General features: G+C 41.8%; 1 protein-coding gene across 1 annotated transcript in view; it reads right to left on the bottom strand.

Annotated features, from left to right (window-relative positions):
* The window catches only part of LOC130362079 (cytochrome b5 reductase 4), a 270381-nt gene that overhangs the window by 118697 nt on the left and 129133 nt on the right, over window positions 1-22551 (bottom strand). Inside the window, exons 8-10 of the mRNA XM_056566016.1 lie at window positions 20842-20935; window positions 15077-15106; window positions 8582-8701 (exon numbers count right to left, since the gene is read on the bottom strand). Coding sequence (XP_056421991.1) covers window positions 8582-8701; window positions 15077-15106; window positions 20842-20935 — 244 coding nt within the window. The remainder of the gene's footprint in view (window positions 1-8581; window positions 8702-15076; window positions 15107-20841; window positions 20936-22551) is intronic.

Here is a 22551-nt window from a genome sequence, read left to right as displayed (position 1 = left end):
ATTTCTTCTGTATAACACACGTTTCAGGCAAGAATATGACTGTACTGAACAACAAAAGACATTTCCAAGACATAGCTGTCTTTCAAAACTTTATAGGTCAAGATGGACTATTAAGAGTAGGTGGCCGTTTATCCTTTGCCACGCTGTCAGATGAGAAGAAGCAGTCTGTCATCATTCCTCACAATCACCACATTGCTACCTTGATCGTAAGATATTATCACAATCAAATAGTACACCAGGGGGGCCATATTACTGATGGTGCAATCAGAGCTGCAGGTTTCTGGATCCTTGATGGAAAACGTCTAGTGTCTGCAATCATTCACAAATGTGTCATGTAAGCTCCAAGGGAGATTGGGAAGCCAAAAGATGGCAGAGTTACCAATAGATAATCAATCCTGAACCTCCATTCACTAGAATGGGTGTTGATGTGTTTGGTCCCTGGGAAGTTGTAACACGCCAAACTAGAGGAGGTAGCGCTGACAGCAAATGCTGGGCTGTTCTTTTCACATGTCTTTCTATAAGAGTAGTGCATATAGAATTGAATGAGTCCATGTCCAGAAGATTCTTTACTGTTCGTGGTCCGGCTAAGTTGATTCACTCTGATAGAGGCACTAACTTTGTAGGAGCATGCAAGGAGCTGCATATATGCTCAAATGATGCAGAACTTCTAGACTATCTTCAAGACAAAGGGGGAGATTTATCAAAACCTGTGCAAAGGAAGAGTTGCCTATTTGCCCATAGCAACCAATTAGCTCGCTTCTTTCATTTTTAACAAGGCCTCTGCAAAATGAAAGAAGCGAGCTGATTGGTTGCTATGGGCAACTGGGCAACTTTTCCTCTGGACAGGTTTTGATAAATCTCCCCCAAAGGATGCAAATGGCTCTTTAACACTCCACACTCTCCTCACATGGGAGGTGCTTGGGAGAGATTAATAGGTGTAGCTAGGCGCATTTTAGATGCAATGTTGCTCCAAGCCAAACCTACTCGTTTGACTCATGAGACTTTGAGTACCTTTAGAGCAGAAGTTATGGCCATCATTAACGCAAGACCTTTGGTGCCAATATCTACAGATCCAGATAACCCAATAATTCTTACCCCTGCTATGCTCTTGACCAAAAAGGTAGACTTTTTATCGGCCCCATGTGGAAACTTTAGTACAACAGAACTTCATGTAAAGCAATGGAAACAAGTCCAATGCCTGGCTGATACGTTTTGGAAGAGATGGAGGAGAGATGTTCTGTTTACCTTACAAAGTTGCAACAAATGGGCTGAGACTAGTCCCAATGTCAAAGTGGGAAACATTGTGTTATTGAAAGATATTCAAGAAAGCAGAAACAACTGGCCTATGGGAATTGTCACAAATAGGTTGCCAAGTAAAGATGGTAATGTCAGAAAGGTTGAAGTTAAAGTGACAAAACAAGTGACTGTTAAAGCTCTGTACTAAGACGAGGTGCACACAAACTTAGCACTCAGTGAATGCCCATGGCCATTAAGTATGTGAGACCCTGTCCTAGTACAGAACACATGCCGCACAGAGTATGATGCCACCCCTGCCCATCTAACAGAGTAGCTAGAACATCAGATGGGCTAACGAACCCTATATCTTCAGGAGGGGAAGTTGATCACCATACTATAAATGGTATGTGATCAACCTCCCTCAGCTACTCATATATGCCCCTATCTTCTTTTTTACAAAGAGAACACAGGTCCTCTTTAATGCACCCATACCCCTTTACCTCATCCATCTTTGTCCCAGGCGATCAGACAGCCCCCTCCCCACTCCCTTGTGTACTGGCCACAGCGCATGCGCTACTTGCTCGCTAAACCCGAAAGTCGGTAATGAATTTGTATAATTATCCACTTCTAGGTGTAGCAAGTAAGCAGCGCATGTACTGTGGCTGGTACACAAGTGATGACGCGTGCTTGTCATACAGAGGGAGGAGAAAGCAAGGGGCATGTTGAACAGGAGGAAGATGGAGGTGTAACAGCAGTGAAAACGCCTCCATTGGTATGTCCACCTAATTTTTAACCCCTTAAGTTTTTCAGTTATTACATTTTCGTTTTTTACTCCTTACCTTTTAAAAATGATTACCTTTTCAATTTTCCACCTAAAAATCCATATTATGGCTTATTTTTTGCGCCACCAATTCTACTTTGCAGCGAGTCAGTCATTTTACCCAAAAATTCATGGCAAAATGGGGAAAAAAAATCATTGTGCGACAAAATTGAAGAAAAAACGCCATTTTGTAATTTTGGCGGCTTCCTTTTCTACTCTGTGCATTTTTTTGGGTAAAAATGACACCTTATTATTCTGTAGGTCCATATGGTTAAATTGATACCCTACTTATATAGGTTTGATTTTGTCGTACTTCTGGAAAAAATCATAACTACATGCAGGAAAATTTATACGTTTAACCCCTTAAGCACGCAGGACGTAAATGTCGGTGAGGTGGTACTTAACGCACCAGGACGTACATTTACGTCCTGTGCATAACCGCGGGCATCGGAGCGATGCCCGTGTCATGCGCGGCTGATCGCAGCCAGGGACCCGCCGGCAATGGCCGACGCCCGCGATCTCGCGGGCGTCCGCCATTATCCCCTCAGGTGCCGGGATCAATACAGATCCCGGCATCTGTGGCAGTGCGCGATTAGAATGAATGATCGGATCGCCCGCAGCGCTGCTGCGGGGATCCGATCATTCATAACGCCGCACGGAGGTCCCCTCTCCGTCCTCCGTCCGGATCCCGGCGTCTCCTGCTCTGGTCTGTGATCGAGCAGACCAGAGCAGAAGATCACCGAAAACACTGATCTGTTCTATGTCCTATACATAGAACAGATCAGTATTACCAATCATGGTATTACTATGAATAGTCCCCTATGGGGACTATTCAAGTGTAAAAAAAAATGTTAAAAAAGTGAAAAATCCCCTCCCCCAATAAAAAAGTAAAACGTCCGTTTTTTCCTATTTTACCCCCAAAAAGCGTAAATTTTTTTTATAGACATATTTGGTATCACCGCGTGCGTAAATGTCCAAACTATTAAAATAAAATGTTAATGATCCCGTACGGTGAACGGCGTGAACGAAAAAAAAAAAAAAGTCAAAAATTCCTACTTTTTTAATACATTTTATTTAAAAAAAATTATAAAAAATGTATTAAAAGTTTTTTATATGCAAATGTGGTATCAAAAAAAAGTACAGATCATGGCGCAAAAAATGAGCCCCCATACCGCCGCTTATACGGAAAAATAAAAAAGTTAGAGGTCATCAAAATAAAGGGATTATAAACGTACTAATTTGGTTAAAAAGTTTGTGATTTTTTTTAAGCGCAACAATAATAGAAAAGTATGTAATAATCGGTATCATTTTAATCGTATTGACCCTCAGAATAAAGAACACACGTCATTTTTACCATAAATTGTACGGCGTGAAAACGAAACCTTCCAAAATTAGCAAAATTGCGTTTTTCGTTTTAATTTTCCCACAAAAATAGTGTTTTTTGGTTGCGCCATACATTTTATGATATAATGAGTGATGTCATTACAAAGGACAACTGGTCGCGCAAAAAACAAGCCCTCATACTAGTCTGTGGATGAAAATATAAAAGAGTTATGATTTTTAGAAGGCGAGGAGGAAAAAATGAAAACGTAAAAATTAAATTGTCTGAGTCCTTAAGGCCAAAATGGGCTGAGTCCTTAAGGGGTTAAAAATGTCCTCTACTGACCCCTATACATTTTTTTTTATTTTTCCACATATAGGGATGTATGAGGGCTCATTTTTTGCGTAGTGATCTGAAGTTTTTATCAGTACCATTTTTGTTTTGATTGGACTTTTTGATCACTTTCTATTCATTTTTTAATGGGATAAAAAGTGACCCATAGGGGGCTACAACATTGCACACACTGATTTCCTACACTGTTCAGTGTCATGCATTAACATGGCATTGATCAGTGTTATCACCACTCGACTGCTCCTGCCTGGATCTCAGGCACGGAGCAGTTATTCAGCGATCGGACACACAGGAGGCAGGTAAGGATCCTCCTGGTGTCCTGCAAGCTGATTTCACCGCAGCGGTCCCGAACAGCCCGACTGAGCTGCCGGGATGCTTTCGGTTTCACTTCAGACGCGGCGGTCAACTCTGATCGCCGCGTCTGAAGGATTAATACCGGGCATCACCACGATCGGTGATATCCGGTATTAACCGCGGGTCCCGGCCGTTGAAGGCCGCACGGACCGACCCGTAATGACGCAGGGTCACCGCTTGACCCCGAGTTATATCGCGGGAGCCAGCGCAGGATGTAAATATACGTTCTGCGTCGTTAAGGAGTTAATAACACAGTGGTCCCTCAAGTTACAATATTAATTGGTTCCAGGACGACCATTTTATGTTGAAACCATTGTATGTTGAGATCATAACTCTATGGAAACCTGATTATTGGTTCTGAATAGAGATGAGCGAACTTACAGTAAATTCGATTCGTCACAAACTTCTCGGCTCGGCAGTTGATGACTTATCCTGCGTAAATTAGTTCAGCCTTCAGGTGCTCCGGTGGGCTGGAAAAGGTGGATACATTCCTAGGAAAGAGTCTCCTAGGACTGTATCCACCTTTTCCACCCCACCGGAGCACCTGAAAGCTGAACTAATTTATGCAGGAAAAGTCATCAACTGCCGAGCCGAGAAGTTCGTGACGAATCGAATTTACTGTAAGTTCGCTCATCTCTAGTTCTGAAGCCACCAAAATGACAGCCAAGAATAGGAAAAAGTAAGGATAAAAGAAAAAAAGGTAGATAACTAATACAGATAAAGCAAGTCCTTACATATAAAAGAGCTGCTGGGAGTTATAAATCCCTGTCTATGTAGAGGACAGGAGCTTCTTCATGGTCCTGTACAGCACACGCAATGTTCTAAAAAAGTAAAATGGAGCCGCCCTCACCTGGTGTCCAAAGGAGCAGCAGACTGTGACATAGGTAAAGAGTAGAACAGAACATGTAGTACCACCCTGTACTGTAGGGAGGTGTTACCAGACAGCCAGTTAGTGCATGCACTTTAGTAATACAGGTGTTTTACCAGTGAATGCCCATTCTGATTGTTCAGTTCTTTCAGCCATTGATACGTTTAACAGATCTGGACTGTCTGTAGCGTTGCATGTTGAGTCTGGTTTCAAGTTACGATGGTCCAGAAAAGACCATTGTATGTTGAAACTATGGTATGTTGATGCCATTGTAAGTTGAGGGATCAATGTACTGTATATTCTGGTTAATACGGTTAAGCCTCCTGATAGATTCTCTTTAAAGAACTCCCGACATGCACATGTGACCACTTCAACTAATCTGCAGTAAACACATATCTATGTCGAGGGACCAGGATGTACAGAGCAAACCTAAAGCCCAATTTAATAGGTGGGTTTAACACAGAGCTTAAATAACAAGAGATTGTACTCTTTGGGGGACATGTATCAAAGATTTTACCCCTGTTTTGTGTGTATTTTTCCGCGCAAAATTTTGCGCAAGCCCTTTTTTTGCGCATTTTTTTGCGCACGTTTTGGTAGAGCATGTCATCCAGATGTGGCTGAATCAGGGTACCTTGGAGCTGCATATATAGTACACATGGATTTATTACCTGCGTTCTTTTCCTTTGCACCAAAAATTTTGACGCAAGTGCGTCTTTTTCCCCATAAATATAAGCCAACTTTAACTGCACGTAGCGATCCTTTCTATTTCTGAAGGAAAGTTCTACTACACCAGAATGTTTTAACTTTCCTATCTCAATTCCTCCTTTGGTTTGCTTTATATTTTTACTCCTTGGTTATTCCAAAGCACTTTTAAAATAATTTGCATCTAGAATATTTGTTTACAGTTCATTTATTCATTAGATCACTTGGATATTGTTATTTTATGATCCAACAATTTAATACAATTACATAGGAAATGTTTGATTACTTATCATTGCACAAGATCCGTCACATTAAAATAGCTTTGTAATCCACTTAACACTGTAGATCATTCTCCTTTTATTTTTAAAATTTACTGCTTTCCGTTATACTTTTCCCCAGCGCCCGGTAAGATCTTACCATGTGACCACGGGGGGTTTCATTCCCCCCCCCAGCGATCGCTGCTATCAGCTAGTCAAATCTGACTAGCTGATAGCAGCGTTTCGCTATGAGAATACTTAGCAACGCGGTGTGTGAGTCCGGATCACAGGGATCGGGACACACAACGCTCTGCTAAGTGTCCCTTACCCGTCCCCCGGCGTCACTTACCCGGCCATGCGGTGTCCCGAGCGGTCCCGGTGTGAGCGGCGTCCTCCAGGCGGTCCCGGGGGTGGTGCGTCCCCGCGGTGAGTTTGCAGCAGCAGGACGGCTTCTTCATTGGCAGCAGTGAGATCGCCGTAAAGCGATCTCACCGCTGCCTCTGGGAGTTTCAAAACTGCAACTCCCAGCATACCCAGACAGCCTTTGGCTTTCTGGGCATGCTGGGAGTTGTAGTTTTGCAACATCTGGAGGTCCACAGTTTGGAGACCACTGTATAATGGTCTCCAATCTGTGCTCTTCCAGATGTTCCAAAATTACAAATCTCAGCATGCCCACTCTGTCGAGGCATGCTGGGAGTTGTAGTTCTGTAACATCTAGAAGACCACAGATTGGAGACCATTATACAGTGGTCTGCAAACTGTGGACCTCCAGCTGTTGCAAAACTACAACTCCCAGCATGCCCAGACTGCCCAAGCATGCTGGAAGTTGTAGTTCGTCAACATCTGACCCTTCAGATATTGCCGAAATACAACTTCCAGCATGTCTGGCCATGCTGGGAATTATAGTTTTGCAACAGCTGGAGGCACACTAGTTGGGAAACATTGTTCGTTTCCTAACTCTTTTTCCCAACCTATGTGCCTCCAGCTGTGCCTCCAAACTATAACGCCCAGCATGCACTGACAGACCATGTATGCTGGGAATTCAAGTTGTGCAACAGCTGGAGGCACACTGGTTTGGAAACACTAAGTTAAGTAAAAAACTTTCAAGTGTTTTGCAACCAGTGTGCCTTCAGCTGTTGCATAACTACAACCCTAAGCATGCACGGACTGCCAAAGGGCATTCTGGGAGTTGTAGCAGTATCCCTCCAGCTGTTGCATAACTACAAGTGTCCTTCTGCTGTCACTGCATGCTGAGATTTGAAGTTTTTGCAACAGCTGAAGGCACACTGGTTGCGAAACACTGAGTCTGTCTCCGTGTTTCGCAACCAGTGTGCCTCCAGCTGTTGCAAAACTACAACTCCCAGCATGCACGGACAGCCTAAGGGCATGCTCGGAGTTGTAGTTTTGCAACAGCTGGATGTTCCCCCCCCTCCCCCCAATGTGAATGGAAAGGGTACACTCACATGGGCAGAGGTTTACAGGGAGTGCTGCAAGATTGAGATGCAGCAAACTCGCTGTGAACCCCCGCCCGTGTGACTGTACCCTAAAAACACTACACTACGCTTAAATAAAATAAGTAAAAAACACTATATACACATGCCGCTACACAGCCCCCCTCCCCTCCCCAATAAATATGAACAACGTCTGGTACGGCACTGTTTCCAAAATGGAGCCTCCAGCTGTTGCAAAACAACAACTCCCAGTATTGCCGGACAGCCATTGACTGTCCAGGCATGTTGGGAAACACTGGCATAGAATACCCCTATGTCCACCCCTATGCAAAACCCTAATTTAGGCCTCAAATGCGCATGGCACTCTCTCACTTTGGAGCCCTGTCGTATTTCAAGGCAACATCTTAGGGTCACATATGGGGTATCGCCGTACTCGGGAGAAATTGCCTTACAGATTTTGGGGGGCTTTTTCTCCTTTTACCCATTATGAAAAGCAACAGTTAGAGTCTACACCAGTATGTTAGTGTATAAAAATAAAATTATTTACACTGACATGCTGGTGTTGCCGCATACTTTACATTTTCACAAGAGGTAAATGGGAAAAAAGATCCCCATTTTTTGGGACACAATTTAGCCAGAGTACGGAGATACCACATATGTGGGCGCAAAGTGCTCTGTGGGCGCACAACAAGGACCATAAGGTAGAGTGCACCATGTACATTTGAGGTGATTTGCACAGGGGTGTCAGATGTTAAATGAAGAATAAGGACATTGGTATAATTGATGTGTTATAATTGGGTGCAAAAAGTGGTATTATTGTGAGATTAAAACTCTACATAATGAAGAAAAAAAATTCTAAAACTAATAACGAGGGCACACTTACTGTTTAGGTGCAGATACGCTGCAGACAAAGCTCCTACTAAATAGAGCTGCCGTGTAAATTTATGCTCTGAGGAGAATTCTAAATTTAAACGCAATTCAAGAAAGTAGCTGCACAAGAATGATAAATTTAACGCAGCTGCGCCAAATTTAGACAACAGGCAGAGGGGTAAAAAACTTCTATTATACACTGGAAATGATACATGTCCCCCTTTGAACTTGCTGTTTAAATATTGCTATGGTAATAGATAAGGGGTGTGAAAGTAATTCACAGTTTCCCAGTGTGGGTTCGTTTTCTACGTAGGTGGTTCCACCTTAAGCTGCATGATCTATTATACCAACCTCTTTGAGACTTTTTAATAAAAGAGTTATTTCCTTCTAATGGCTGTCCAAGGTTCTTCCATGACTTGCAATCTTCTTTGTGCAGAATCACTTCTATTTTTCCATTATGTGATGTACAAACTAAAAACACAGTAAAATGGTTTGTATTAATACTCATAAATGTAAAAGTCAAATCAGAAATGCAAAGGCACTTTTTGTCCAAAGTCAATGCCTACATGGCATTTTGTTTTTGGTGTGTTTTTTTTTTTTTTTTTACCATTTAGTGGCCTTTTTTGGCTCACTGGCAGTTTTTCTAAATTGCTACATGCTCTGGCTATGCCATTATTTTCAAAAAACTATAGCATTCTCCCATACACCTCTGTAAGTTGAAGAAAATGACAAAAAAATCCAGTAGACTCCCTGAGTCACATGATGAAAGAATCTAATGAGTCTTAATGAGAAAAACACAAGGAACAAAATTAACGCTGCTGCTTCGAGGAATGATGAATGGAACACCACCAATGCACAGGATGTATTTTATTATTCACAGATGAAATTATGCTGGACACTCACCACATGCAGCCAACACTCACCACATGTAAAGTGAGCTCTGCTTGTGAGCTTGCTACAAAGTTCCCTAGCACGCCTATTGAAAACAATGGGAGGCTGCTGCAACAGAGATTATGAGCAGAATTTTTACACCACATTTCTCTTGGAAATTATGCTGTATGAATGGGGCATAAGTTTGCACTTCTCTTCTCAGTTTAAGAATTTAACAGAATCTTAGAACTAAACAGTGTTAGTTCATCTGGGTTATTGAGATTAGAGACAGTTCCTGACTTGGACAGAGGTGTCAGCAGAGAGCACTGAAGTCAGACAGAAAAGAACTTCACAACTTCCTCTGGAGCATACAGCAGCTGATAAGTACTGGAAGGATTAAGATTTTTAGAGTACCCCTTTAACCCCTTAAGGACTCAGCCCATTTGGGCAGTTTTCATTTTTTCCTCCTCGCCTTCAAAAAATCATAACTCTTATATTTTCATCCACAGACTAGTATGAGGGCTTGTTTTTTGCATGACCTGTTGTAATGCCATCACTCACTTTACCATAAAATGTATGGCGCAACCAAAAAAATACTATTTGTGTGGGGAAATTAAAAAGAAAACCACAATTTAGCAATTTTTGGAAGGTTTTGTTTTCATGCTGTACAATTTACAGTAAAAATGACATGTGTTCTTTATTCTTTGGAACAATACGATTATAATGATACCCATGATAACATACTTTTCTATTACTGTTGCGCTTAAAAAAAAAATCGCAATTTTTTAAACCAAATTAGTATGTTTAAAATCCTCCTATTTTAAAGACCTATAACTCTTTCACTTTTCCGTATAAGCGGAGATATGAGGGCTCATTTTTTGTGCTGTGATCTGTACTTTTTATTCATACCATATTTGCTTATGTAAAATGTTTAATACATTTTTTATCAATTTTTTGGGAATAAAAGGTTATAAAAAAAAAAAGCAGCAATTTTGGACTTTTTTATTTACGTTAATGCCATTCACCGTACGGTATCATTAACATTATATTTTAATAGTTTGGATATTTACGCATGTGGTGATACCAAATATGTATGTAAAAAATTTTTTTAATACTTTTAGGGGGTGAAATTGGGAAAATGATACAATTTAAATTTTTTATTAGGGGAGGGGTTTTTCACATTTTTTTTAACTTTTTTTATTTTTCTTTAATTCTATATTTACACTTTAATAGTCCCCATAGGGGACTATTTATAGCAATCATTCGATTGCTAATACTGTTCAGTGCTATGCATAGGACATAGCACTGATCAGTGTTATCGGTCATTTTCTGCTCTGGTCTGCTCAATCTCAGACCAGAGCAGAAGACCCGTGGAAGGAAGACGAGGCAGGTGAGGGGACCTCCATCTGCCGTTCTGGATGATCGGATCGTGTGGGCGATCCGATCATCCATTTTAGTGACCATAGTGCTGCAGATGCCGTGATCTGTATTGATCACGGAATCTGAGAGGTTAATGGCAGACATCCGCGCGATCACGGATGTCGGCCATTACCGGTGGTCCCTGGCTGCTATCAGCAGCCGGGACCTGCCGCGCATGACTCGAGCATCGCTCCGATGCTCGCGGTTATGTATAGGACGTGAATGTATGTCCTGGTGGGTTAAGTACCAGCTCGCCAGGACGTACATTTACGTCCTGCGTCGTTAAGGGGTTACGATAGGACACATTTGCATATGTAATTAAATCAGCTTTTTTTATGACTCATACCCTATATCTGAACCTGAGAAATCACATGTGATTTTATTGACGATTTTGCTTATGTTTTTTATTGTGCATTATATTGTTATTACTTACCTATAAGCAGTGCACAATATCAGCTGCAAATTCATCATACATGTCTTGGATGAACTTATAAGATTAATTTTTATGAATACTTTTGCTAAATCAGCATTTGTAAGACAGTTTGAACTTTTTCTTTTAATGGAAATTTGTCAGCAGCTTTTTCAAAGTGAAGCTGTTGGCAGTGTGATGAAGGTCACTTAAAGGGGTACTCCACCCCTAGACATCTTATCCCCTATCCAAAAGGATAAGGGATAAGATGTCAGACCCCCAGGATCTCGGCTGCGGCGCCCTGCTATCATTATTGCACAGAGCAGACTCGCTCCGTGCGTAATGACCAGCGATACAGGGGCCGGAGCATTGTGACGTCACGGCTTGTCCCCTTAATGCAAGTCTATGGGAGGAGGCGTGATGGCCACCACGCCTCCTCCCATATACTTGTATTGAGGGGGCGGGTCATTACCTCACAAGGGGACAGAGCCGTGACGTAACCCGCCCCGGGTGCCACTCTCAAGGGGACACTCATCCCAGATCCCCAGCAGACAGCGCTACATTCTCCTGTATGTATGATACACTCACATACAGGAGAAGGTGTCCCCTATGTTTGAGCGCATCTGCAGCTACACAGAGGAGACGTGACCTCCGCCCCCACGCAGCACAGGTGCCGGTGACGTCACTCATCGGCGCCTGTACTGTGGAGGGGAGAAGACGCGGGCCCTGCAGCTGAGGAGGTTGCTACGTGGGATAACAGGTGAGCATCCTTTTTTGAATTTTTTTTTTAACCCTGCCTATACCTACAGGGAAGGGGGGCGGTGCTCTGCATATACCTATGGGAAAGGGAGGGAGAGGGGGGGGTGCTCTGCATATACCTATGGGAAAGGGAGGGAGAGGGGGGGTGCTCTGCATATACCTATGGAAAAGGGAGGAGGGGGGGGGGTGCTCTGCATATACCTATGGGAAAGGGAGGGAGAAGGGGGGGGTTGCTCTGCATATACCTATGGGAAAGGGAGGGAGGGGGGGTGCTCTGCATATACCTATGGGAAAGGGAGGGAGAGGGGGGGTGCTCTGCATATACCAATGGGAAAGGGAGGGAGAGGGGGGGTGCTCTGCATATACCTATGGGAAAGGGATGGAGAGGGGGGTGCTCTGCATATACCTATGGGAAAGGGAGGGAGTGCTCTGCATATACCTATGGGAAAGGGAGGGAGAGGGGGGTGCTCTGCATATACCTATGGGAAAGGGAGGGGGAGGGGGGGTGCTCTGCATATACCTATGGGAAAGGGAGGGAGAGGGGGGTGCTCTGCATATACCTATGGGAAAGGGAGGGAGAGGGGGGGTGCTCTGCATATACCTATGGGAAAGGGAGGGAGAGGGGGGGTGCTCTGCATATACGTATGGGAAAGGGAGGGAGAGGGGGGGTGCTCTGCAAATACCTATGGGAAAGGGAGGGAGAGGGGGGGTGCTCTGCATATACCTATGGGAAAGGGAGGGAGAGGGGGTGTGCTCTGCATATACCTATGGGAAAGGGAGGGAGAGGGGGGGTGCTCTGCATATACCTATGGGAAAGGGAGGGAGAGGGGGGGTGCTCTGCATATACTTATGGGAAAGGGAGGGAGGGGGGGGGGGTGCTCTGCATATACCTATGGGAAAGGGAGGGAGAGAGGGGGGTGTAACCCTGCATATACCTATGGGGAAGAGGGGGGTGTAGCTCCGCATATACCTATGGGAAAGAGGGTGGGTGTAGCTCTGCATATACCTATGGGAAAGAGGGAGGGTAGCTCTGCATATATCTATGGGAAAGATGGGGGTTGTAGCTCTGCATATACCTATGGGAAAGAGGGTGGGGTGTAACTCTGCATATACCTATGGGAAAGAGGGGGGGTAGCTCTGCATATACCTATGGGAAAGAGGGGGTGGGGGTGTAGCTCTGCATATACCTATGGGAAAGAGGGGGGTGTAACTCTGCATATACCTATGGGAAAGAGGGGGGTGTAACTCTGCATATACCTATGGGAAAGAGGGGGTTACCTGGCTACCTACCTACCTGCCCTTTTACTGTGCAGGACACCAAGGAGGGCATTATTACAGTTTGTGGGCCTATAGATGGGAAGATTGTGTAGAGGAGGGCACTGAAAAAATACAGAGTCTGACATGTTTTTCCTGCAGATGTTAAAGGGGTATTCCAGGCAAAACCTTTTTTTATATATATCAACTGGCTCCGGAAAGTTAAACAGATTTGTAAATTACTTATATTAAAAAATCTTAATCCTTCCAATAGTTATTAGCTTCTGAAGTTTTCTGTCTAACTGCTCAATGATGATGTCACGTCCCGGGAGCTGTGCATCATGGGAGAATATCCCCATAGGAACTGCACAGCTCCCGGGACGTGAGTCATCAGAGAGCAGTTAGACAGAAAACAACATCTCAACTTCAGAAGCAAATAACTATTGGAAGGATTAAGATTTTTTTTAATACAAGTAATTTACAAATCAGTTTAACTTTCCGGAGCCAGTTGATATATAAAAAAAAGTTTTGGCCTGGAATACCCCTTTAAGAGATCTACATGGCGGTCTTATCCGGACAAAGAAGAAAAGGAAAGAGGATGCCGCTGATCAGAAAAGACGTAATTGTGAGTCCCAAAATGTAACTGTAATCACTTATATAGTATACACATCCTGTGTGCAGCTGATATCTACCGCCATATGGTCCTGTATATAATCACTTTTATTGTATACAGATTCAGTACAGTATGGCGGTATTATCCAGTTATTGTGTATATATTTGCTCCTTGTATACCAGTATTATTGTTCATGGAAATTTACCTATGTTAAAGTGTTTCTTACATATATAAATTTTAATTTATTGTGTGTGGGATTTGGGTGGAATAGGAGCGTGGCAGAAGATAGACGAGCTGCAGAGCCTAGCAGGGGCCCTTGCCTTTTTTTTGGTCCGGCGGCCCCGAGTATTGTCAGTCCACCCCTGAGGGGAGGGGAGGGAGGGGGTGTAATTAAGGGGGGAGGTGCGTGTGTGTGTGTGTGGGGGGGGGGCAAACAAAGGGTCCGCCCCGGTGCCAAATGCTGAGTCCTCTGTCTGCAATTCTGTCCACCCCTTCCCCGCTTCAAGCACGCCTCCTGCCTGATTATTTACAGCCCTCTCTTTCATTTGTGCTGATGTCACAGCAGGGAGGGCTGCCAATTATTAGGCAGGTGGCAGTCTTGTTTCAGGGGGAGAGATGAATTCAGAGAGATGACTCCACATTCTGCAGACGCTAAATAGTAAAAAAAGAAAGATAAATTAAGAAGACTATTTAGAAAGTTGCCTAATTTTGCATTAAGAGACAAATAAACAATAAAAATACAATGCAAAAGTGTTTAAAGTGCACCTGTCTTCAACAAAAACTTTTTATATAGTGTAGATAATTTTACATTATATGTATATTTGTAATATACATTGGTTATAAAATGTGTATATTTTTGGGTGAAAAAAATGCTGTTCCTGCAGCTATTGCCTGTGTGTCTCTGTGAGGAGTCCAAATAAAGGAAGTGAGGACAGGACAAGCAGGGCTTTGTGCAGGCTCCTGGCTTGTCAATAATCCTCATGTGTGAGACGGAAGCGTGTCACAGAGCCTCAATGCACTGCAGAGTCCTGCTTGTCCTCAGTGCAAAGAGCGCTGCTAGTCTTCCCTCACTTCCTGTGTTTGGACTCCTCATAGAGATACACAGGCAACAGTTGCAGGGACAAAAATATACATAATTGTATTATCAACATTATATAAAAAGTTTTGTTGACGACAGGTACACTTTAATCTCTCCTTGCACTTAAAAGCGGTCTAGATAACAATTTAATGGTCAATTAATGGTGGCATCCTAACCCATAGGGTACAACTATAACATACATATAGGTTTAAAATATCATTTTTTCACCGGAAAAAACAGACAGTGGCCACAGTTTGGGCTAATTACTCCAAGGGAGACATTTAGTGTGTATACTGCCAGCTTTCAAACATGTGATGTAAACAGCTCCTTAAGCTGCTGCTGCTGCTAAAGATGAAACATCAAAGCAGTAAGTCTAGGGAGCAATTACTTGTCACACATTGGCAGATGGTGTCTGAGTTATCTATATAATATATGCTCTCTTACCTGTAAAGTCTCCTATTGTATGGCTCAATTCTAGAGGAAAGAGAAAGAAAGAAAAACTAAGCATCCTGCTTTTCCCATGACAATGAAGAGTAAATAATATATACTTTACTATTACAATCTCTCCAACAAAATGCACAAAAAAATAGCACGGTGAGACATGCCAATAAAGAACCTACAGCTATTATTTGAGGCAAAGGGAAAAAAATATATAGTACAACAATTTGTTGCCAGACACTTGAACCTATCAAGTTATATAATGATCTCAGTAATGCCTTAACCACTTTGCCACATCCGACATAAGTTTGGTTAGTGAATAGTTGATGTGAGCCCACTCCATACACAGCGATTGCACGCTGCTATCATAAATAGATTTTTTTCCCCTCTATGAGACTAATTGTAACAGGAACCGAAATAATGATTGAAAAGTTAAGCACTTGGCATGTAGTCTCCTGCAACCCTTTATAAAGGAAAGTACGGAATCATCTATGATACCAAACATGTACTGGGTGTGGTGAATGACACTGCAGACATTGTTTTTTTTATGAAAGTACAGTAATATTTATTACATCTAGAGCAATATATAATTGTCAACCCATATTTATTTCCTGTTTGATAAACATACCTACTTACATGACAGTGCGCTCACCACATATGCTGACCACAGTGTGATGTTCCGAGCCTAAGAAGCAGGGAGCTGAGCAGCGGTGGAGGAACGGGAATGCCAATATCGACGCAACGAGGGAACATTGGAAGGTGAGTTGACTTTTTTTTTTGCAGCCCGGGCACAGGGGAAGTTAAAAGTTTTGCTCCGCATTTGTCCTTTAAGGTTAATGATGGACATTGGCGGGATCACCAATCTTCGTCATTGACTGTGAGAGATTCAACTGTCGAAGATTCATAGCATTTCTGATATGTGTGACCGTAACCTAAAATTCCAGTAGGATTTTCTGTTGTATAAAGTGCTATGCTGCCTATGTTTTGAGATATTTTAAATAAAAAATAAAAAAATAAAAATGGCCCTGATCTATCAAAACGTGTGAAAGAAAAACTAGAGGGATTTCCCCATAACAACCAATCACAGCACAGCTTTTATTTTTACCAACGCTTGATAAGATAAAAAATCTGAGCTTTGATTGGTTGGTATAAGGAAATCACTCCAGTTTTTCTTTCACATATTTTGATGAATCAGGGACTATGTTCCATACTTTTATGACATGAAAGAATTTGTGTTTTAGGTCTATGACCATTCATCCTAGCTTGTAAAGTTTGGCTACTACAGAGTGAGGAGTTTTTTATTTTGAAAGATTCTTGGGTGCTGCCTAAGGTAATTTCTTAATCATTTTTTTTGTTTGTTTTGCAAATTAGTTTCTAGTGCTGGCAATTTTTTCTATAAAGTTTATACAATCCAAGAAGCACTGTTTACCAAAAGTACTGTTTAGGTAATAAGATTATGCTGGAGCTGCTGGAATAAAAATAATAAACATTAACTTATCTTCCACCACTTTCCCAATGACACCGGTATCGCCGCCCAGTCCTACTCCTCTTCCAGCTTTTGGTGCCCTCGGCTGGTGATAGGATGAGCAACAGCATAATTTAAAAGGTACGGGCCCATCCTCCTTCCTGGTGCCTGGGCCCACTGCATGACACTGCAGCTCAGCCTATCACCAGCTGAGGTGAAACATCGCTGCGGCTGGCGATCAGCTGAGCCACAGTGTTAAAAAGCCAAAAGAGGACTGGGATCAGTCCTGTTTTCCAGGGGAGTACTCCTCTAAAAGGGTACTCCGGTGGAAAAAAAAATTATAATCAACTGGTGCCAGAAAGTTAAACAGATTTGCAACTTACTTCTATTTAAAAATCTTAACCCTTCCAGTACTCATCAGCTGCTGTATGCTCCACAGGAAGTTTTTTTGTTTTTCAAATTCCTTTCTGTCACACCACAGTGCTCTTTGCTGTCACCTCTGTCCATGTCAGGAACTGTCCAGAGCAGGAGATGTTTGCTATGGAGATTTGCTCCTACTTTTGACAATTCCTGACATGGACAGAGGTGTCAGCAGAGAGCACTGTGGTCAGACAGAAAAGAAATTCAAAAAGAAAATAACTTCATGTGGAGCATACAGCAGCTGCTAAGTACTGGAAAAATTAAGATTTTTAAATAGAAGTAATTTACAAATATGTTTAACTTTCTGGTACCAGTTGATAAAAAAAAAAAATTCCACTGGAGTACCCCTTTAACTGCTTTACACTGCTCATACAGACATCCCAGTAGACGCAAGATTGAATTCCATCAGCTTGGAATGTATGGATCAAGAGGTGTTAAGGCAGCCCATTCCGTCGCTGCAAGTTGAGGATGGCTGAAGTATACACACACTTTTCATATACCTTCTGAAAGCCTTGATACATATTTGAAAAAAAAAAATAAAAATTTAAGACATACGCAATGCAGGGAACATATACCATATGATCAATGCAGTGCAACCATTGTTGCTGACTACATAGACCAATTGTAGTTGGGGAGGAGACATCTACTGGGATATTTAATGGTCAGCCTTTTTACTCCAAGGCTTTTCACATTTAAGACAGCATGGCTTCAGCATACACTTGGATGTGATGTTGACAAGTATAAAAGTGACAATTTTTGTTGGCATTAACAATTTAATGTGAAATTAGGAGTGCACATTTCTATTACCAACAGGAATTAAATCATCACTAGCAGAATAAAAAAAGGATAACTACACTGTATAAACGCTTGACACAGAAGAATAGGATGATTTTTGATGCCATTTAACAATTTTCAGGACTAAAGCATAATTACTCCTTTAAAAAGGAGGGAGGGTAGATGTCTATTGGGAGGTTGTGGAGGAGGTGGACAAGCGCATGTTATTGAAAGCAGACCTGTATAACTGTGGAAGAGTGACTACTACCTACCCCCCATGGTCACCTTGTTGCCATGGTGCTTCGTTGCCACTGTCAAGCAAAATATTTACTAGAGAAAGTGGCTCGAGAAATATAGGTACTATTTTTAGCCATAAAAGTATTCTCCATGTATCTATGGTGTCCATACCTATAACAATTGTTTAGAATCACCTGGTTAAAGCAGAACAATACAATTTCTGTTGGCACATTTTTCCTTGGATTCAGGCTGCATTATGAACATTAACTTTACACACTGGAACACTATCCGCCAAATCAGTATATTACTGAAAAAGACTGCTGATTTACAAAGTGTACGCTTCAGCTGCCATCAAATGGGTGTAATGGCTGACTGCTTGAGCCTTCCTGCCTGCCTCATACACAGACCGACTCAATACTCAAACACACAAACACTGACTGATATTCTCTTACTACATTTTCTTGCAGCTATCATCACTGCTAGACACTCACTCGTCCTTTTACAGGAAGACCTGACTGCAAAGCATTATGGAGAAGCGCACTGGACCGCCACTTGAGGTCATGTGACCTTTTTATTTCTACCTGTAAAATTCTGAAAACCATTTTGTAATTCGCCAAAATCTGAACTTTTTGTGAATTTCGGGACATATACATTTCACGATAAAATTACTTGCTCAGCTCTACGCTTAGGGTCTATCCACACGTACTGTGGTTTTCAATCGGGGTGCCTACAGCTGTTGCATTAGTTGCAGATTGATCCCTCCACCCATTGAAGCAGACAGGCTCCCTGTCATCAGCTGACTAGTGAGTCAGGTCTCGGCCGCATTTCAAGCTGGGAAAAATCTGAGACAACAGTAATTTTGTATACTGTTAAAAATAAATATTGGGGTGAAAATCACAGAAGAATTGTGAGAAAACCGTCACACACAGGTACAGACACTATATTAGGAACTACACTAACTTTACAACCCCTGTAGCATAGTCAAATACAAAAAATCCTGGAATACCCCATTAACTCTATTCCTTTTAATTCAGTTTTAAATAGGAAAATAGTAGTCAGCATGCCACTAATGAGTGAATTGGTATTAAAAAGAATAATAATTGAGTCACTATAGCCAATTGGATTAGCATGTGCTAGTATTTTACCAATCAGTGCATTGTCAATTAAACCGAATAGGGATCAATGTCATCATCCTATCAAAAAGAAAAATATATAACCAGAAAACAGTTAATAATAACGATGCTATAAGATATATCTATACGGTCAGATGAAAATGCCAAAGTGATCTTGAAGGCTTGCTTTTTATCAACACATTTTAAAGTTATCAATATAAAGGATTTTAACTTACGAATAAAATATGCAATTACTCTTATCACGCTGACACAGAGACCTGTCACGGAAACAAAATTACCATGCAAGTAGTTATCTTGCCCCCAGTCATCTCCATGACAGCACTCCTAAGAAATAAACATTACTTTAAGGACAATAATTAAAGTCTGTAAGCTCAGTCATGAGGCTGCTTATATATTTACTCTGCAGAAGTCTCTTTATTATGGGAGACCGCTATTGCTTTCACAGAGTTTACCAGGAGCCATCATATTCAATACCCAGTATACTTTACAGATTGATAAATAAATACTTTGTCTTTATTTGAACTGTAAAATTCAAAGAGCTGTCATTTCTCCAAAAACTGTAGCCTTCAGGCATAAAAGTTGTGGTGAAAATGCTCACCTTACTCTTTTTAGGTTTGGCGCAAAATCCCAATATTATGAGATATATGGAATTATAAAAAATAAAAAAAAAACACAAAGCAAAAAAAAATTTTTTTTTTAAATAATCCTATTTTAAAACCCTAAACCTAAAAGAGAATATATCACCAAAAAAATTACCAACTGTTTAATTCAGTGTTTCCCAAACGCAGTCCTCAAGCACCCCCATGTTTTCAGGATTTCCTTAGTCTTTCACCGGTGACATAATTACGGTCACAAATCACCTGTGAAAGACTAAGGAAATCCAGAAAACATGACCTGTTGGGGGTGCTTGATGACCGCATTTGGGAAACACTGGTTTAGATCAAGATTTTATTATAAACATCCAAAACAGTGAAGTGGCACTCCATGCGAACATGAAAAATGTGATTCTTTATTCACTCATCAGGTTAACCTTCTCAAGCAAATACAAGTGCTACCTCAATTTCTCTTAAAAGGAAGGAGATTTAAAAGGAATTATCCAGTAATAAAAAAAAACAGACTTTTTTTCCCCAAAGACCACTCCCAGTCTGTCTCTACTTTAGGTGTGGTATTACAATTATGGCTCCATTCACTTAAAAGGAACTGAGCTGCAGAACCACACCCAACCTGGAGACAGATGGGGAGTGGTCTTTGAAAGAAATTATCTCTGTTTTTAGATTCCTGGATAACCCCTTTAATAGCTCTAAATGGAGGAAGAAAAAGATTAAGTAACTGGCTTAGATTCCAAACTGGCACAATATTGAAAAAAAAAAATTTTTGTTTAGTGGCAGGGGAGAAAATGTGTAAGCTACCTAAGGTTCTACTCTTAAAAGGGAACTGCTGAAATGTAGGAAGTCATCACCACAAGGATTGACAGTGTTTCTCAGACAGAAATTTACTTCTTTTGGAACTTCATTTTTTTTCCAGGATTGAGACCAGAGGAAAGAAGGTAGCACTTTCTGGATTCTAGAAGAACTCCCTAAAAAGACCTTTTTGGGAGCTGGTATCAAATAAGATTTTTTAAAGAATCAAACAACATAAATGACCCCCAAAAAATCCATGACTGACTAGTTTTACTGCCAGGTTGCCAAAAGGCTTAGAAAATCAATATTGATCACAATATAGTTATTCATGTAGCAACATACCAATAAGCAGAAGATAGGAGTAATCTCCTATCGTTATGTCTCCTCTGAGGACGTTCTCTTGGTAATCAACTGTAACCATCTCCGGACTCATGATCTGTTACACAGAAAAATAAATGACAATTCTTAATGTTTTGCAGAATTGTTTTCAGGTTTGTAGTGCAACACATAATTACACAATTATTGTATTTAACATTGTAATTATATTCTACATATTCTATACTAATTATTATTTAATATAAAAATGCTCAAATATTCACACAATTAAATGAACAGCCCTTGTTACCCTCTCAGTCAATTTTAGGTCAGCTTGTCTTCATGATAATTATAACACTGACATGTTGTGTCAGGCTCATTTGCATATCACTACTGCCAACAGCACTACAAGACCAAGCTGTTTCAGTTGCCTAAGCATCTAGAAGAGAGCGGGAAACCTTTATCATTACATATTTAGGATGATAGATAATAGCCTTGATTTACTAAGAATGAAGTGCAGGTTTCTGTGTGGGGTTTTTCCGCTAGTGTATTTCTATGGTATATACAAATTTTTCTCTATGTTTTGCACTCTTCCCTATGTTTCACTTTTTTTCCTTCTTCTTCTTCTAACTGTTCTGGGCTGTGGGGTTTTCAACAGCTCAAATCCACCACATTTTACAAGGGAACATTAGTTTAGTAAATATGTTCAGATTTTTTTTTTTTTTAAGTTGGGAACACAACCCTTTTCTTGTGACCTCACCTCTTTTTGGGGTTTACTGAGTTGAATGGGGAGTTGGTCAGGTTGACTGGATTTTTTGTCGTAAATTCTGACGCACAAAGCATGCAACACAATTTGGGTGCTAAATCAGATAAAAACTGTCGGGATCACTTTACTAAATGACCCCCAATATCTAACTTATTGGATGTGTTTTAACATAATTAACCCCTTAAATAGGCACTGTCATTGGTACAAACTTTGAATAGATCAATAGCACAATTGACTACAACTTCTACGACTACTTGGCCGCATAGCCACCCACCTGACCGTATAGCCACCCACCTGACTACCTGACCGCATTGCCTCCCACTTGACTATCTGGCCTCATAGCTGCCCAGTGGGCCGCATAGCTGCATACCTGACCACCCAGCCGCCCACTTGACCACCTGGCTGCATAGCAGTCTACCTGACCACCTAACCGTATAGCCACACCTGACCGCATTGCTGCCCACCTGACTACCTGGCCACATATCTGCCCATCAGACGACTTTGCCGCATAGCCGCCCACCTGACTACCTGGCCATATAGCCGCCTACCTGACTATCTGGCCTCATAGCCACCCATCTGACTACCTGGCCTCATAGCCACCCACCTTGACCACCTGGCAGCATAGCTGTCCACCTTACTACCTGGCCGATTAGGAACCCACCTGACTACCTAGCCGCATAGCCGCCCACCTGACTAGGTGGCTGCACAGCCGCCCACCTGACTACCATACTACCTAGCAGCATATCCACCCACCCAGCTGACTACCTGGCCACATGGTGGCCACCTAGCTGCATAGCTGTCCACCTGACTAACTGGCCACATAGCCACCTACCTGGCTACATAGCTCCCTACCTGGCTACCTACCTACCAAGCTACCAATCTGCCTATCTGGCTATCTACCCACCCACATTTTTACCTACTTGTTTATCTATCTACTTACGTACCTATCAACGGTCATGGCTGTAAATGTT

The sequence above is a fragment of the Hyla sarda genome, chromosome 3 (assembly GCF_029499605.1).
Source record: "Hyla sarda isolate aHylSar1 chromosome 3, aHylSar1.hap1, whole genome shotgun sequence".
Lineage (NCBI taxonomy): Eukaryota > Metazoa > Chordata > Amphibia > Anura > Hylidae > Hyla > Hyla sarda.
Note: the sequence above shows the minus strand (reverse complement) of the source record. Positions and strands in the feature narration are given on the sequence as shown.